This window comes from Cheilinus undulatus, linkage group 15 (genome assembly GCF_018320785.1).
Source record: "Cheilinus undulatus linkage group 15, ASM1832078v1, whole genome shotgun sequence".
Taxonomy (NCBI): Eukaryota; Metazoa; Chordata; class Actinopteri; order Labriformes; family Labridae; genus Cheilinus; species Cheilinus undulatus.
Window position 1 is genome coordinate 25,070,933 of NC_054879.1, and position 19,582 is coordinate 25,090,514.

Below are 19,582 nucleotides of genomic sequence, written 5' to 3' on the forward strand. Positions count from 1 at the left end.
AAAAAAGTAGGACAGTGCAATTTTTTATTTTGGTGCCTTTCCCAACTTTTGACAGTGGAAACATAAATCATTTCATACCATACAGAACTGAACTAAATTACCTGATGGACACTGTATTGTTAATGAGCCTCAGAGATAACTTGACAAACTGATGGTCTGCTACTGAAAGATGGGGGGGTTGAACTTTAACTTACTTATCAAAGCATTTTCATCTGATTTGTTTGAAACTTGTTTTTATTTATAACAGATTTGAAGAGTAAGAACTTGCCAAATCAAGAACAAAACTCAAAAAGTATGGCCATGGAAGCCCACCAAAATTGATGTCTCACCATGAAACAGGAAGTTACTGAAACTCAGTGCTACTAGGGTTTAACATTAACCAACAAACTTCTCATAGTTTTCATCTGATCCACTTAAAACTATGATATTTTTAGAACTGATATCGAGGATAAAACAAATCCAGAGCATTTACATAACAGGCATTATCATTGAAGCTTGTTGAATTTAATGTCTCACCATGAAACAGGAAGCTACTTAAAGATACTGGGGTTCAACTTAAACTAACAATTTTTTTAGACCCCCTGAAACTTGGTCATTGGGAAAGATCTGAAGGATGAAAATATATTAACTTTAACCTCAACTCTAAACTTGATTGTCCTCTAAGTAAAAAAAAACAAAAAAAAAACCATGAGAAACACTATCACAGAAACATAGGCAAGACACAGCAATACTCAAATACATTAACAGACAACTGAAAGATAAAAATAATTTTTCATCCTGTTGGTTTTGGCTGTTGGAAATCAAAATCTCCTGCCAGGGAATCGGAGCTCAAACTCAGCATGAGGATACTCCAGGTAATGTATGATGTTCTGAGCCTCTTGTAAAAAGTTAGACACAAATGAGGTTATGATAACAATAATCTATATATGAATATATAAAAGTATGTAAAAAAACGAACTCTCTTAGCCATGGAAGCTTTTTAGATTTAGTGCCCCGCCATGAAACAGGAAGCTACTTTAACTTAGAGCTGGGGTTTGACCTTATCCAACTCTTCACTTAGGTTTTTTCTCATCCCCTTGAAACTTTGTCATTGCTTATAAAAGATCTTGAGGATGAGCATGTATCAAAAGCATGAATAAAACTCAACAGGCATGGCCATGGAAGCTTTTCAAAGTCATGTCATGAAACAGGAAACTTAAACTTAAAACTACTGGGTCAAAACTGAGTCAAACTTTACATGTTAGACAAAAGTTACCTTTTGCCTTTACTCATGTGCCAGTATTACCATTTAGTAATAGTACCACCAACTGGTAAGGCACAGTTAATGTGAGGCAGTTAACAAACGACAAATCACACACCAGTAAGTGTAGAGGTACGAAGTCCCAATCAGTGCTGCTTAAGCATTGTTATAGTATTCTTTTTAAGTTTTAGTTACTTGATAGTGGGCATCTATTTTTTCTACTTTTTAGTGTGTTTTGTGTTCAGCCAAATAAAGTGGCCTCTAGTTTTTAGTCTAATCCTGTTAATTTGTCTGCTCTCACAGAAAAAAATGCCATCATGAACGATTTGCCTCTCTCCCTGCTGAGCCGGGGATGTGGTCGATTTGTTGCGTCCAACACAAACACAGGTAGAAACCATGGACGACTGGAAGTGTGTTTCACGCCGCAGGTATTTGCACTCTTTTACTGTATTTTTGGTGAAATCTGCAACCACATTAGACAGTATTTATATAGCACATCAAATTTGTTGCATCTTTTATAACAGAATCAGTTGTTCCATTCCTCATAAAATTGACATCATTTATCAAACGACAATAGGATTACTTTGTGTGGAAGTCCCAGGACTCTCTCCTGCGGTTGTCTAAGAGTGGACATCTTCTTGTGAAGGCAGAGTCAACGCTACCAAAGACATACAGCACTCGTAGGGGGCCTCTTCTGCTCTACTCTCAGGTACCTGCAAGAAAAAGGTTAAGCCCTTTTTGGTGATTTGGCAAGATTTATAAAGTTAGGGCTGCACTGCGGCGCAGGGGTTAGCACTGTTGCCTCACAGCAAGAAGGTCCCTGGTTCACTTCCTGGTCAGGGTCAGTTTGTATGTTCTCCCCGTGGATGCGTGGGTTCTCTCTTCTCTCCAGCTTCCTCCCACCACCAAAGACATGTTAGGTTGACTGATCACTGTACGTTGGCAGTAGGTGTGGGTGTGAGTGTGCCTGGTTGTCTGTCTCTATATATGTCAGCTCTGCGATTGACTGGCGACCAGCCCAGGGTGTACCCCGCCTCTTGCCCAATGACAGCTGGGATAGGCTCCAGCCCCCCTGTGACCACCAACAGGATAAGCGGTATAGAAAATGGATGGATGGATTTATAAAGTTAAAAAACTTTGTGTAAAATCGTTCTGTTTACCATCACTGACCTCTGGCGTAGTAATTATTAATATTTCCTGTGCATTTCATGAACTTTTTCTGCCTTCAGGATTTTGTCACAGTGGAAACCAGTCTTCAACCAGAATCCAGGGACAGGAAGCAGCAGGAAATTTGGCCATACACTGAAGAAGTAGAACAGCTGAGTACCTTAAAGGAGCTAACAGCAGCCATTTTGAACTACAATGAAAACCAGGTAAGCTGAATGGTGGAGCTGGTGCTTTATTTGCTTTGGCATGCTGAGCCTCTAAGCTGAAGGAAGATTGCTCTAAACCTCTGAATATATATAACATGACTGTCTGCCACTATCAGTGGAGCCAGTTGTTCAGGAGAAGATCAAAAGCATCTTTTCCACAATGAACTGCTTCCAATTTGGTTTCTTTGCTCTTTTTTTAATAAATAAACATTGTCAAGTTTTGATAAAACTGATGCTATAGCTGCATCTGACCTCTCTGAGCCACCATTGTTTACAAGTTTGCTGTTGCAAGCCTCAACTAAACCACCATCAGTCAGTACTGCTTCTGTTTGAACAAGTAAAGCCAAGTGACCAGGAGCAAGTGTTTCAGTTTGAAGCTATACCAGAGGGATCTGTATTATGATCTGTATAAAGCCACAGTAATGGCTTTGTAAGTTTATAAGATAAGACAGATTAAGTAAAACAGAAGAAACAGCATTTTAGCTCCAATATCAACATTAGGCAAAAAAGACATAATCAGTAACCATCAGATGTTTTGTTTTTAGTAAACACAACCTCAGAGCTGTGAATCTTTTAGCTTGAGTTTGTGTATTTCCTGACTTTATCCGGATATTGATTTGTGCCATGGAGAGACTAATGTTTGTTTTCCTTCCAGTTCAACTTCTCCAGACTAGGTCCACTCCTATTTCCCCCTCTACATGTTCCGATTTCACCAGACCTTCGTCCTCCTGTTCCTTCTCCGATTTGCACCACATCACAGCAGCCCTACGTAGATTTGCTGTCATGCTCAAATTCCCAATGGGGTTACAACAATGTCCCTGCAGAGAGAAACACTGCTCATTTGGAGAGTCATCCTGAAGGTACCAAAACAACTGTCTAGTGCATGGAGTTACAAACATACACTTACTGAAAACTCTGAAACATAACTATACAGCCAGAATTGCAGAATTATCATAGCAATTATGTGCGAACACACTTACCAAACAGACCATAGTATGTACCAGAATTTTGTGAAGTTGATTTAGTGTGACAATAATGTGGCAACCTGCTTAAAACATTAAAACAAACCACTTGAATGAATTAAAAAACACCTCCTCGGCATACTAAAAGCAGCCAGCATGATTTGAAACTGAGTCTCTGTGCAGATAAAGAGGAGCAAGACAGGAAAAAGAACATCAGGCTGGATGTCTTCCTCCAGATTCCCTGCACTGACAGAACTCCAACCCCTCAAATGGAGCCCCAGCCCTGGATCCATTATGTAGCAATTACCCCACATGAGCCAGAAGAACTCCAGGTTGCAATATGTTTCTTGATGAATGTTTTAAAACTGATATCTATGCAAACTTTTGCATGCTTTAATCTTTAATAACTGGGGGCCTTTCTTGCAACAGCAAAAGGAGTTGGACAAGAGCCTGCAGAGTACGGAAAGTTTGCAACACAGTGAACCAGACCTCAGCAGTATTGGAGACGAGATTCATCATCTGAATCGTGAACATGATGTAACAGAGGGTGAAGGCCACTTCATACAAGACTGCCAAACGGTTGGTGTCAGAGGTGACAATGAAGGAGTGATAAACCGCAATAAACACAGGAGGACAGGTGAGAGTCACTGGGGATCTTCTGTGAAGATAAAAGATAAGATGTTCTTAAATGTACCTTGTAATCATTATCTTTAGAAAGTAATCTACACCTTGTGAAAATAATTACTTACATTTTTCAACTGTTCTCTTTAGATATTTTTGCTTATCTATTTATTTCAGATATAAGTTATGATTATCTAATTTTTCAAGAATACGGTGATAACTACCTAGTAAGATGGCATTTACAAATAATAACTTGTTAATATTAAGTAAGTTTTTGTCTTGTAACAATGTATAATTTATCAAGTTCTTCCTCACGATGTTGTGGCAGTTCTCAGGTAATTAGATGGTTTTCTTACCCTAACCCTAAACCTTTGACCCTGACCCTTACACTCTTAATACTTTGGCTGTTCTCTGGTAATTGGGCTGTATTTTACCCTTCCCCTAACCCTCTAACTCTAACCCTTGTAATACTGTGGAATTCTTGGGTAATTAGGTGGTATTTTACCCTAACCCCAATCCTCTGACTTTAACCCAAACCCTTATCCCTATGATATTTTGTCAGTTCTTTGGTAATTAGGTGGTAAGTTACTGTTTTTCAGGGAGACTGCATGGTGAAAAGCATCAGTTCAGCCCTGAGCCTGAGGCAGACACAGGTAGTATTTGTTATGGTAGCTGAATGAAACATCAACCTTGTGTTATTTTGATTCCCATGATGCTCAAATTGTCATCCCTACACACAGGCCTCCTTCCTCCTCTAACACAGGGACAATTAGTCTCTCCTGTATCCTGGGAGAAAGAAGACAAGGTAAGACTGACCTCTGGTAAACTGCATTTGTCATAGAAGGATGTGATGACCTATGTAAGCTCAGGCCCAGTTGGGCCTGGAGCAGTGAGAGGGCAGCTGGGTACTGCAGAAGTGGGGGCAATCATGCTCCAGTATGGTGCAGGACAACGGGCCCTAATGTAAGTGTGCCCTTGATAGATTAAAGGTAATCAGGCACAGGTGGGACAATTAAAACACAGGTGAAAACGGGAAAGTGCAATCAAAATGGAAGGAAAGCCAGAGAACAGAAAAAATGGAATGAAACAATGGGAATCATAAATTTAGAATAAAACAGGAAACAATGAAAAAATAAACTTCAGAGTAATTCTAAAGAAACAAGGACTTGAAACACAAGGGACTAAACTCAGAGCTGTGACCGAAACACTAAATCAGAATCAAGGCCATGACCAAACTCCTTAGTTTAATGCATTATAATCAATGCAATGTGATGTTTTTGATTTAGATCAGCATTAAAGCACTTGCAGTGCTTTTGAGCATTTCATTTGAGTCAGTACAAGTGCAAACTTCCTGCCACTCCTGCAAAAGTCAGTGTGACCACTCCATTTAGAGTAGACAACGCTCTGTAAAGTGAGTAATGCTTTTGGATATGATGTGGTAAACCTTCAAAAAGTTGCAGTTTAAGAAAGGTTTGATTCATCTGAGCCCCAGTGTTGCTCAAATTAGCAAACATAATTCAATCTACTTGTTTATCATTTAAAAAGAGAATATCTCCTTACATGAAAGGTCATTGCACAGTGTTGTTTTATTGAATTAAGGGTACTTATTAGAGACTTTGTGCTTTTGTTTTTCTTTACTAACTGAGAGTGAAATCTTCATGTTTCAGCTGAGACGTATGAGCCCCAGCAGTGATGACCACCGTACACAGCTCCTTCCTCCAATAGCAGAGAGTTGTGCTGGAACCCCGAGCTGGCCACCAAAGGTCAAGACCCCACTGGATGTTCAACCAAAGGGAGAAAAAGTTTGGTGTCAGGCCCAAGAAAATCAGAATAAACTTCATCAGCAGCCTCTGAGTCTTCCTCAGCTGTTTCCAGGTAATAAAGATGAAGATTGTCAATAAGTGACTGTTACAAGAAAGGCTAATGTTATTCAATATTAATCTAAAGATACAGAGTCATAACTTGGTGCAATGTTTGGTGAAGTTTGAGACTCCGTGGAGCTGGTGAAACCTGCTCAGATTTGTGAGTTAGTTACAGCCTTCAAACTAATAAAGTCATTGTGTCATTTTTTAAAATCATGTACAGGAAAAGCGTTTCATTTATTCAAGAGGTAAAGACATGCTTTTGATATGGAAATGCAAATAGCATGTAGTTTACTTGTTAAAACACTACACCGAGGAACAAGAGACAAGATGACAAAGATGACAATCACCTCTGTGTTTCTTTTAGTCCTACACAAGTGGAAAACCTGAAGTCAGTTTGCTCTGCTGTTTATGAAAACATCATCAAACATGGCCTCACTGGAATGCACCAACTTTTCTAACCAATGAGAAAACATTTTCTACATCATATTCTCTTATTGCAATGGCAACTTGCCATTGTAGGGATATTGCAATATCATTCTGACTTTAGCCCCCTCTCTCTTGCAGAAGAATTAAGTGGCAAGAAAAAGGCTGGGGGAGGTAAAAGATCACAGAGACATAACTTGAAAAAAGAGAGAGCATGGCAGGCGAAAGGAGAAGGAGGAGAGAGACTAGTACCAATGGTATTACTGGAGCCTGGAGAAGGTACATCAAATTCATATTCATAGCAAATTTTACAACTGAAATGATCTGTTCAAGGTCTGTTTTAACCCTTTTACTCCTGCAGATCCTCCTCCTGCTGGAGTGTTGGGTTATGTTGCAGGAAGGAGAGGTCCAGGTAAGCAGAGCTCTTTGGCCTTCCTGCAGAACCAACTTAGTGACCTCCAGGATCCTCATGAAACTTGCGATGATGACAGAGGTGTGGTGAGAGGCGTTCTGCCCCTGGAGCTGAGAGGTAAAGGCCAGCTGAACCGAATGAATCCTGTGTTTAGTTTAGCATAAACACACCTTTCAGTGGTTCTAGTTAAATGGATAAAAATCACTGCACATTTTTTATGCATGATGACTTTAAATTTTACAAATGTTCTGTCTCTAACACCAGTTTCCAGTTCAGTTCTGTTTTTATAGGCATTTGAAGCAATTGGATTAAAAACATACTTCGTGATTAAAAAAGGACATATTAGTGAATTTTTAAAGGGTTTTAACAAAAGATATAATACTGTTAGACTTGCAGAATGGCAAACCTGTTGGCTGCCTGATTGTTGGTCCTGATGGAGAGATCCTTCAACTCTCTCTGTATGAAAACAGCCAGGACACAAACAGCGGGGATGGCGACACACAGGAGAAAGGTAGGAACCTCCATATGAGGTGTCCCATCTTCAAGACATCCAGATTCAAATCTTTGTGTCCATTTTCTGCCTCTTAGCTCTGCAAGTTTTGTCTCCAGAAGGAGAGAGGTTACCCTGGGTCGTTATGCTGCAGCCTGAATATAAACATGCAGGTTTGTGTACACAGTCACAAACATGTTGGTGCTCTCAGTCTTTGGCTGTTTTGGTTGTTGCAGGGATAAAAGGGGACTGTCTGCAAATCCTTTTTTCTATGGACTTTAATAACTTTCAGTTTGTTTTTGTGGGTTACTTAAATAGCTGTTCATTGTAAATCTGTGCAGGAGGAGAAGAGGAGAACAAAAATGTTCTTGTTCATGATGTCCAGCTACATCAATCCATAAAAAAGGTAAATTCTTACTTTATGAGCTTTGACTTGGGTTGTTCATTCTTTGCCATATTGCCATTAATAAGTAACATAATTGGTGAAGAATAATGATATGAATATTATGGTGGAGAAACTGAGAGCCATGATTCAAATGACTCATGTAGTATCCTGTGTTTTCTGCAAAGGTTTCATTGCTTTTTACATGTTTTTCCTCACACCAGCTCTTAGATCTTCACAGATCAGCTGATGCATTTTCACCCAGGAGCCTCACAGACCCAGGTGAACCTCTTAATTATATTTTACTATAATCAAAATCAAATTAATTTCTCAAAACATTGTCCCTTTTTTTTCAGTGACTCAGACTGAGAAAAGTAGGGGAGGGGAGACAAAGGATGCATTTAAATCAGAACATGAGGATGGTAAAGAAAATGTTGGGATGCCTCCTTTAGGGGAACAGGAAGCGAGTAAGGGGAGAAGAGGTGATGCTGAGAAAGAGGAGGAGACAAGGTTGGTTTATTCAGGTGTTAATTTAAATCAGTGGTGCTCAGCTGATGGATTGAGACCCATAAATGGTTTAAAAAAATGTGCCTGGGGAAAAATGTGCCCAAGTCCATGACTCATCTGTCTCTTTGGTTATCACATGTTTTGTGCAGTCTGAGGCCCAAATTGGGACTTTTTCATTAAGTAAATTAAATTAGGTCCTAAGTCATGAGAACCCCTGCTTTTAAATGTTGTTAATAATCAGCTATAAACTTCCTCTGCCTTGTCTCTTTTGCAATCCAAAAAATAAAAATCTGGGATGTGACACTTGTCTGATGACAAACATTTTGCACGTTTTGTTCAAAGAGAACTTTCTGTTTAAAGATGATGCATCTTGTAGCCAACAGAACATCTATGTAAATGAAACAACATCAGATGACACGGTGGACACGCGAAGGAAAAATACTGAGGGAAAGGATGCAAAGGTGGCAGCAAAAATACCAAGGTGAATGAGGAATATGCTAAACATTACAGACACTAAATCTCTTAGATTACCATTAATATCTATTTGTTTGGAAAAGAGATGTGAAAACAGGGAAACCTGCAGAATCAGATGGACATAAGACATCCAGGAGGAGGAAGGAGGGAAGATCACTAAAAGAAAAGACAGGAAGAGATGTTCAACCAGTGAGGAGTCAGAAACAAGAAGAGCGGGTGCACAAAGATGCAGCAGAGACTCAGGACCAATCTGTTCTCCATCCTGATTTGAGTAGAAAGGTATGGTATTTATGCAGTTTTGGAAGGATATTCATAGTTTAAGAGAGAACAACTTAAGCAATACAGTTTGGATTATTTATGATTTTGTTTTAATGAATTCCAAGAAAACAATGTCCCAAGAGCATTTAGTGCACAGGTTAATAAAAATTAAAGGATTATAAAATTACTTACACTTCTTTTTGCCTACTTGCATACAAAATTAGGAGCATATGCATCCATAAAACACTGCATAACTCAAGATGCCATCGTGTTTTACAAGTGTCTCTGCCCTTTAGGTAAAAAACAAGATGGCAGACATGAGAGGAGAGAGAGGAAGCTTAACAAAGAGCAAGGAAAGAGAAGAGCGAGGTGATGCTGGAAGGAGGAGGCGAGAGTCTGCAGACAAAAAGAGGAGAGGAGAGTTGAAACACAAGGAGTTGGTTTATGGTATGATAGTGCAAAAATGTATACAAAAAGGAACAAATCAAACTTTATTAAATGGTGAAAGTGTGACATTTCATTGATTATTCATGTCCATACACCTCAGATAACATCATCACAGTGGTGTATAGGGTGTGTTATTCATATTGTTGATGGTACGTTTTCCTTTCTTGCGTGCTGTTTTCTATTTTTGGTTTTTCCGTTCTCACAGGAAGCCCAGAAGAAAAAGAGGAAGAGCTGAACCAAGGCAAGAAAGAAAAGTCTCACCCAGCATCCACGAAAAGTCCCTCTGCAACACAGAAACATGACAACAAACCAAATTCAAAGGTAGATCCTGAAGATACAGACATGTTTGGTGACAAACTGAGCAGCATCCAATCAGTGAGCTCGCTCAGATCTGCTGCAGCAGTATCCCAGTCAAATCTGACAAGCTCCAGGAGATCTTTGGCCTCCACCTGTGAGGAGGCGGGTCCAGCCAGTGCCATGGGTCTCACTTCATCACATGGTCGTCTGTCGTCATGCTCAACTGTCATGGTAACAGAGGAACAGCTGATGCTGAACCCAGTAAAGCCTGAGGTAAATTAGAGGCAGAAAAGTATGAAGCTATTATTGTTCCAAAACTATTTGAAAATGCATGTACAGATCTGCAAATGCGTGCAAAGATTTGCAAATTAATAAAAAGATTTCCAAAAATTGTATCACAGCAGTGGTTGGATTTTCCATCCATACTAGACAGGGTTTCATTGTGTTCTATTTTTCAAACAAAAATCACCAATACAACACTGTCGGAGTAGTTTCATGTTCACAATAAGACCATTTACAACAAGGGAGAAAAAACTGTTTTTGCACAGATATGCTCTATGGCACTGATAATGCTGATTCAAATATATCTACGCATCTGCAGATTTGTGTACAGATCTCTGCATGCATTTGCAAATAGTTTTAGAACAATAATAGCTCCACAGAAAAGGGGATCATACAGGACTTTGTATGTTCAAGATTTAAACATTTTATTGATGTGCATATTTGGAGTGTGTCTTTCTTCATTTGGGTTTAAGGTGTCCAAGCCCAGAAAAAGTCAAAGAGAGGAGGAAGAGGAGGCTGCGGCACTGCGTCTGGCCCAGCGAGCAGAGAGACGCAGGCAGGAGGTGGAGAGGAAGAGGAAGGAGCGAGAGGAGGAGGAGAGGAGGCAGCAGGAGAGGGAGCAGACAGAGGATAGGATGAAGAACGAGCTGGAGGAGGAGAGGAGGAGGAGAGCTGAGGAGATCAGGTCTGCATATTTCTAAAAATTCATGAAGATTAATTCTGTAGGCTGGAAACTGATCAAGTCTGTTTTAAAACCAAAGTCATCTGGGCAAGGTTGTAGGTCTACATTGAAAAATGATATCATTCAATACAAGAGCCATGTATATTAAACCATGATACATGAACTATTTACTCTGAATATTTAGATCATTTTGATGGCTATCTTTATGTCTATCAGTAACCTAAAAAATAATTGTAGGGATATTTCATGGCTAGATTTATCTCTCAGTTGTTTGATGCAGGACAAAAAGCTCTGAAGTAGATATGCATGTCTTCCTCTACTACTGTACTGTCCATGTAAATTTCATTTAAAGCAACAATCAACCAACCACCTAATTTTAAACCTTATTTGCATGGAAGCAATAATATAAAGCATGATTTGCTTTCAAGAACTTTGAAAGGCATTATATAAGACAATGTACATCAGACTGAACAAAATCAAAACCAATAGTGTCTAAAGTTGAGTCTTAGCAGGATGCATTAATAATAACTCTTCATCTTCAGGTTGAAGAAGATGGCAGAGGAGGAGAAGAAGAGGAAGCAGGAGGAAGAGGAGCTTGAGCGAGCAAGGAGAGAGCAGGAACAGAGAGAAAGAGAGAAGAGGAGGCAGGAGGAAAGGAGGTGGCAGATGGAGAGACTCCAGAAGATGAGAGAGGAGATGGAACAGAAGAGGAGAGGTGAGAGGGGTGGAAAAGGGAAGGTTGATAGGAAGACGAGAAAATGGGGGTTCAGAAAGAACCAGAAAATATATAGTAAAGGAAACAACACACAGCTATCAGATTCAAGGCAGAATGATCACTATTTAGAAAACCACACAAAGAAATGTGTGTGTGTGTGGGTGTGGGTGTGTGTGTGTGTGCGTGTATTTAACCCTAAATTTGCATTCTTTCCCTATAGTTGAACTTGAGCGTCTACGACTAGAGGAGGAGAGGAGACAGGAGGAGGAGAACAAGAAGCTACAGGAGATGGATGAAAACGAAAGGGAGGAATACCTCCATAGGAAAAAGGAGGAGGAAGAGGTGAGGAGGAAGAATGAAGATGAAAGGAGGAGAAGAGAAGAAGAGGAGGCTTTACAGGCTGCAGAGGAGGCCAGGCTGCAGGCTGAGCTGCTTGCCAGGTACAGACTCATACCTGTCTGCTTTAGGCCATCATGAATCTAATTAAATTTTGCATCAACATATCTGAATACCAAGAATAGATATTTAGTCTTTATATAATGGGTCATAAATAGTTTTAGTACCTTTGCACCCACTGGTTTTTAAATTTCAAAAATTAGAATGTGAAACTCTTACTAAATCTCCAACTGTCTCTCTTTCTGTGTCATGTTGTCTTTCCTGCAGGCAGATGGCACTGTTGCAGCAGCAGCTGGCCTTAAAGCGCCGCCTATTGTTGGATGCGGTAGGTCTGGAGAAAACTCAAGCCATCTCCAGACCATGGGTTTTCTCTTATTTCACTTTGCTGCAAATAATGGGTCTTAATCCAACTTAATCTAAGGGCAACACCCCTGATGTTTCAAGTCTGTCTGAGATCAAGCAGGGAAGGGTTTCAATTTTTTATGTTAATTGCACTCTAACCATTAGGCAAAGGTAAGCAATTGCCTAGGGCCTTGTCCATAAGGGGGGCCTCAAGAAATTGCCTAGGTTTGTTTTTCTACAATTATAGCTGACTTGTGTTTTTGCCACTCCCCAGGTCAAAGAAAATTATTTGTAGTTTAACATTTAGAGCAGGGAGGAACATCGTAAAAAAGATGCGCAGCAGAGCCACAGCTGCACGACTGCAGCATCAACTCTGCTATCTCAGTGAGTCTTGTCCTGTCCACACCTCTAATTGGTTTCTTGCACAAGGGCCTTAACAAATGTCAAATAAAGAGGTTTTTGCCCTGTAAAACCAGACTTCTTCCCCTGAGTGTGAATAAAACAGCTGCCCTCAGGATAACACTACTGAGTAATTGTCCCTCAGCCACAAACGCAGACATCGTATCTCACTTTGGTGAGCGACTCAGTTCAATCTCCAGCCTGATTAAATCCCACATTGTAATAAATCTGTAATGCCATACTAATATTTACTAATCCTATTACATTATGATTTAATTTTATGTCAACAAGAAGTGAAATTATGGTCTTGATCACTTATGTTTAAACAGGACATCATTTATAAATCCTTTGGCATATTTAACTCCAGCTCTCATCAAATGGTAGAAATTCTTCTTTTCACGGTTAAATGACTTAATAACTGAACATTCAATCCTAATCTGCACACAGGCTGTCCTATGACATGAGAGGTCAGCATGTTTGATCTTGGCGATGCGCTAAAATGCATCCAAAATACGCATGGAAATGCGCCAGTTCATCGTGTGTGCAGGGATGTCAGAGGGATTCATATAGGGTGGACATGAAGAAGAACGACTCTAGGGGCTCAGACATGCGTTAAAAGTCAAGTTTTCACTCAGCAGGTGAGAGTTTGCAGCTATATAAGAAGTAACATTTCGGATCAAAATAGATCAGATCAAATATTGTGGACGACATAAATCCACAATTTTTAAGGTGGGTCTATGAGGTCCTTGGCTATAGTAGTGGCATTAGCCTCCAGTGATTTCTGTGAAAGTTGCTCCTGTGGTTATTACCAGCTCAGTGTAGTGGCTGTAAATGGGAATGTTCTATCTGTGTAGTTCAACAAGTTTTGCAGTGTGGCATTTTTAAACTTTAATTTTTACTTCGAATATAAATTTCAACACATATACACTGAATCAAGTGGTAGAAAAATGAAACTACAAACAGAGAGTATTACAAGTGTCACAGCATACTGTACATTTCTCACTCATATTATCCATGTCTGTTTCTAAATTTTCATTAATGAAAAACACAAAAGTAGTCTTAGAATCTCAAAACTCTGACTTTTTTCTCAGAATTATTCTTACTTTATTCTCAGACTTCTGACTTTTTTCTCACAAGTGAGCAAAAAAATCGTCTCAAATGTTTTTTTCAGTGTCCCTAATAGTCTTCTGTACATTTGGCATTGTTTAAGGCTGAATCTTTATTGTTGATTTGAAGGAAATAAGAAGCTCCAGCAACACTTGTAGTTTAGAGAACAACTTTTAGACCATTTCAGGTTTAGACCTCCATCAGGGTCAACCGGATAAAGGCCATAAACCGAAACACAGTGGCCCAATTAAAGACCCTGTAAAGTGAAATCCAAAGAAAGTGTCTTAATGCACTAGATATGATGGAATATGGCTGCTTTAGATGTGTGAAAACACTGACAAAACATGGCAGTGTTAAAAAGTTGAACTGTTTTGACATATATCTATATATCTTGATATGAAGCAACAATGTCTTAGTGAAAGATTTATGTATACAGTCATTTAATCTTAACATGCAGATGTTTTGGGTGCAAAGAGCAGTCTGACTCTGACACTATTTGGTAAGAAAACCTTGACATCCAAGGTCAGTTTAGCAACATCCCAAATATTGCCATGAGTAAAACAATTAAAGGGATAGTTCGGTGTTTTGAAGTGAGGTTCTGTGAGGCACTTCTGGGTTTTACCTACAGGAGACTGCATCAGTGGGGCCATTTTATTAACCAAGTCATCTCTATGAGTGCCAGGCTTTACACCACCATGGATGGAGTCTCAAGTAATAAGTATTTCAAAATGGGCTACATTTTGATAAATCAAAACCTCCAACTTGAGGACATACAGTATGCATGCAGTGTTATGATTTATTTTTGGTCACCATTTTATTGCAGAAGATTGCACATCCTCCCTGGGTGATCCATCAAACAAACCTTTATTGACTTAAGAAACACCTGTAGGTTTTGAAACAAGACAAACATCATAGTCAAGTTTGAATCTTTATTTTTGATTCAAAGGAAACAAGAAGCTCCAGCAACACTTGAAGTTTAGAGAACAACTTCCAGACCATTTCAGGATTAGGCTAACTAAGGCAACAAGCCAAAATGCATTTTTCTGGACGGATTCCTTTCTGCTTTTGGCATCTATTGGGGTCTTCTCAACTAAGGCCACAAGCCAAGAAGCATTTTTCTGGAAGGATTCCTTTTTGCTTGTGACCTCCATCAGGTTCATTCCAACTAAGGCCACAAGTTGTTCTCTAAACTTTGTGTTGCTGGTGCTGGTGTTTCATTAAGAACTGGAACATGTGAACAGCCTTTTAAACCAGCTTCTCTTCTTTTGAGCCTTCTCCTCCTGCATTTCCTCTATCTTTATCTCCAGCTCATCCATCCTTTGGGTCATCGCTCTCTCTTTTGTGACCCATTCATTCTTTTTCTCCTCGTGGCGTTTGTGGAGCATCTGCAGAGCGTCATGGAGGGAGCGTCTCTCCTCCTGCCACAGTCTCTGCTGTTCTTGAAGCTCCTCCTCCGCTTTCCTTTGTGCAGCTTTTAGCATTGTGTTTTCTTGCTGTAGCTGATCGAGCTGGACAACAAAGGAGGCCCTTGCCTGTTCTAGCTCCTCCTTGGACTCCAGCTCATCAGTTTGCTGCTCCTGGTCCTGGTGGTTTCTGACCTGCTGATATACATTTGGAGCTTTCTCCTTGGGCTCCAGCTCATCAGCTTGCTGCTCTTGGTTCTTTCTGACCCACTGATATTCTTTAGGAGCTTTCACCTTTGCTGGAGACTTCAAAGTTAGGGCCTGCTTAAGGAGATCCATCTGGACGGTTTGCAGGTGAAGGCTGATATTTTCTATATCTTTAGCTTGACTGCGCTGGAACCCCTGGCTGGTGCTTTCTTCCTTCCCGGGGCAGCATTCAGTCTTCAACGCCTTCTTCAGTAAAGCTGCCTGTTCCTGATGCAGCTTCACATTCAGGTTTTGGATGCCCATTTTTAAAGTGTGAATCTTTTGAGCCCGCTCTGGCTCAACTTCCCCAGTGTCTTCCTGGGACTGGAGCTTCTCTGTCTGTCTTTCTAGATCCTCATGAGCCGTCTGCAGCTGCAGAATCAGCTCCTGGGTGTCAGTTCCTCCAGACTGAATTTTACGCTCCAAAACAGCAACTCTGTCTTCAGCTCGGGAAAGGTCTGAGCGAGCCGTCTTCAACTGATATTTCAGCTCTGCGTTTTCCTTCTGCAGAGATGAGTTTATACAGCTATTGTGTTGATGTAAACGCTGACTTTCCTGAAGTTGTTCATGGAGGAAAGCATTTTCTTCCATCAGCTGTGAAAGTCGGTCCTGCAGGACTGACTCAGATGTCCAGCCTGCCTCCATGTTTCTTCTCTTAGGCTTTGTGGACCTTCTCTGAAATTTCTTCTCCATTTCGATGTGGAAAATTTCAAACAAGTTTGGAAAAGTTCAGTAAACGAACGACTCACTGTGCGTGCAGAATAACTGGATGACTGATGTATTAATGAAGCCAGAGCATATCTCAGGCCTTATATGCCTTTCTGTGATTGGATGGAATGGAACACTGGAACACAGTGAACAGTTCCTGCCCAATCAGGGCTCAGATACCCCTCCTTTATGATATCACAGGGGTCTGTTCCATTCCAATTCCAATTCCATTCCAGAACAGACGCTTTATAGACAGGGATTTTATTATATTCTTGAGGCTGTTTTTGTGCAGTTTTGTATCTTTCAAAGTTGCAATTGTGACAAACATTGTGAGCATCACTGTTAAAATCATGTTGGCTCCTTCAGTAGGCCCTAAGACATGAATGAACAACTCTGTTTACACACAAAAAAGGTGTGTAACATGCTCATAGCAATGAAGAAATTGTAGGTAAAGGTACACAAAATAAACATAGAAAATGTGAACATGTGGAAGAGTGAATATTTTAGATGTGTGGTCATAGGTGGTTTTACCATTAGGCAAAGGTAGGCAATTGCCTGGGGCCTCGTCCATAAGGGGGGCCTCAAGAACTTGCCTGGGACATAAATCCACAAACAGTCATGTTGAATGCATATTTATAGGCCTTATGAATATTTCAGTCTTGTAAATTCATCATCAATGGGTCATAAAAACGTTAAAATCTGTAAAAATTGTCATGTTACAAGGACAGCATATTTTTGCCTGACCTGTTCAGTTTACTTGCAGGTAAATTCTCTTTCTAAAATAGCTAATTCACCCTTTAATGTGCAAACATGCAGCACTCATTAAATGGTAGCTGCATCTAATATTGGGTCATTTCTTTTTAGAAACATTACAGCAGCCTTTATATCAGTTTTGGTCGTATAGATGTTGATAAAAAATTGTCTGGCCTGCAGGACGTCTAATTGGAGCAAATCTGGCCCCTGACCCAAAATGAGCTTGACATCCCTGTTTTGGTGCAGTTCGGTATGATTCAGATGAAAAAATATACTGAAAATAGAGCCTTTGGTATTTTTCTTTAATAACGTAATAAAAAACTCATGTAACACAGCTGATATGATGCAGAAATACAAATTAACTACATTAAGTTCTTGATGGGACCTTGGGCCAGATACACTTTCTATAATGTACCTGAAAACATGAAACCCTGGAACAGGAGAGTACATGAACTTCAGAAAATGATGAAGAAAAGCCACAAGTTTGTGCATAATAATCATTTAAGTACAGAGAGTCTTTATTCTCTTATCTTTTTGGAGGACACATCAGATTTAAGTTTGTTTTTTTTAATTCTCCGTCTAAGGTGGGTGCAGTTTGTCCAGCTTGATGTAACCAAGTATTCACTCATACTTAACCTAATACAGGGTTCATCAAGTATCATCTGCACAAGGGCCAGATTTAGTCTTGATAGAAACTCTGGGGGCCGGACTTTCAAATGCACAAAGATTAAATAAATATTTTGGTCTGGCTAACAAATTATTATAGTAGTTTTTGTATTTTGACATTTTTAGGCATTACCAGTGAGATCCATCCCTGTTATCTATCATGCAGCAGGACACAAGGAGACAGGCCGGACAGCAGAACTGGCTGGGCCCCTGAAAATCCCAGAGAATGGGCCCTCCACAATTGTGATTTATTACCAAATCATTTTAACCCCCTTTTGCCTATTTAACCCAGTTTTTGCTGTTCTTAAACCCATTTAAACCACTTTTCCTGCATGTTTTATCCCCTTTGGACCACTCTTTTATACATTTTTGCCACTTCTCTTATATTTTGCCACTTTTTAACCCATTTTCATTGCTTTTTTTTAAATTATTTTGTAATTTGTAACCAATTTATGACACTTTTTGCCCCTTTTCCCCTCTTGAACCCATTTTTGCCACATTTGAACCCCTTTTCACCACTTTATCTGGTCATTTTTGCAGCACTTCTGCCAAGCTTAACCCTAATTTTAAATATCTACTAATTATGACAGTAAATTTCTGTAAAAACACATCAAATGTTTCGTCATTCTCAGACTATTTCACTATTCATTGTTTATGAGATGGATTTAACAGCTGAAGACATTTAAAGCCAAAGGATACTCTTAAAACCACAACATCTTTGAATTAAATGATCTTTCGGGGGCCTGACAGGAAGCTTTGGGGGACCTGATTTGGCCCCCAGGCCACCAGTTGATGATCAGGGACCTAACAGATGCTGGTTATAATGCAGATTATCTTACACTGAATGAAGTTAAATGTGTTATTATTGGCCAGTGCACACTGTGCTGCTTCTGTTAAATCACATTCATATGGCGGTCATCAAAGAAGTTGAGGTGAGTGATATTAGGGGGGGCCTCACATTGATCTTTGCCTGGGGCCTCCAAGTCACTGAAACTGCCCCTGAGGATAGCCTGTTGAATACATTTAGCTATGAATGATAGGCAAAAATATATCAATTCGCCTTAATTACTCTTGTTATCAGCCATAAGCCACTCTGAGAAATTGTCCTTGTTTTTAGAAAACATAAAAGTTGCCAAACAAATTGCTGTCCAACTAGAACCAGACTGTATAAAAGAAAGCATTTCCCTTTTCCATTGCCAAATGGAATTATTAAATTTCTGTGAATATTGTGTAATAGAAATGAAGTAGACTGGCCTTATATGGTAGAAAGTTCAATCAACTTTTGTTGTGATCAAGGGCAAACTTTTGCCTTCAAAAAACAAAAAAAGAAGTTCAACTCTTACCAAAATTAGATTTTCTGGTATTTTTGTGACCTGCAGTCATGAAACAAAGAGGTTCCACGACATGCTGAGCACCACCTGAAATTGTATTGTGTAGTTACAAAACTTACATTTAATTAAATTATAAATAAACGGCTTAAATATTTGGTTGGTCAGTTTATTTCCACATTTACAAGCTCACTGACAGACATCTTTCCCATCATTTATGGTTTCTTTTCACTCTTTAATCAAATGTTATTTTTTAGAATGGCAAGAAGTTTTTAATACACACTTTCTGATAAAAATGACACATGATAATTATGCCATAATACCATATTTTCTTCTGTTTACAACTTCACAATGAAAAATATTGCACCATAAATGTATAACAGCATGCAAGAGCTTCTGAACAATTTCTTCTTTTGCACCTTTGTACATAATTTTGCGATGTTTACACAGCATTTTTTTTTTTTGCCACTCTATTTTTGTATAATAATCTGTTAAGGTCTTTGGTCCCTCAATATTTTATTAGCCTCTCAATGTGTTTATTCTTCTTTGTTATTTGTTTTCCCCAAACACCAAGTCAGATTCGTTGTGTGTGTAATTGTACTTACCAGTATATTAGATATTGACAAAAAAAAAAAGATAAATACACGACCTAAAACCAGTGGTAAAACGAAGAAAAACAAAATTCAGGCAAAATATTTAAAAACATAATCAAATTAGATACATAGAACATTAAAAATGTAAAAATCTCTCTCAAAATGACACTAGCAAAAAGTAAAATTGGAAAAGTCTAAATTAAATGGGGAA

At 39.3% G+C, this 19,582-nt stretch overlaps 1 protein-coding gene across 1 annotated transcript; it reads left to right on the forward strand.

Moving 5' to 3' along the window:
- Window positions 1-1,557: 1,557 nt before the first annotated feature.
- Window positions 1,558-12,241, forward strand: LOC121522210 (uncharacterized protein KIAA2012). Its single transcript, XM_041806363.1, has 22 exons — window positions 1,558-1,668; window positions 1,818-1,949; window positions 2,470-2,613; window positions 3,269-3,473; window positions 3,759-3,907; window positions 4,005-4,212; window positions 4,937-5,001; window positions 5,864-6,071; window positions 6,626-6,763; window positions 6,846-7,013; window positions 7,285-7,407; window positions 7,485-7,559; window positions 7,728-7,792; window positions 7,993-8,062; window positions 8,618-8,756; window positions 8,833-9,028; window positions 9,304-9,454; window positions 9,660-10,024; window positions 10,507-10,718; window positions 11,258-11,430; window positions 11,651-11,870; window positions 12,094-12,241. The coding sequence occupies exons 1-22, from the start codon at window positions 1,558-1,560 to the stop codon at window positions 12,239-12,241; spliced, it is 3,465 nt and encodes a 1,154-aa protein (XP_041662297.1).
- Window positions 12,242-19,582: the final 7,341 nt, after the last annotated feature.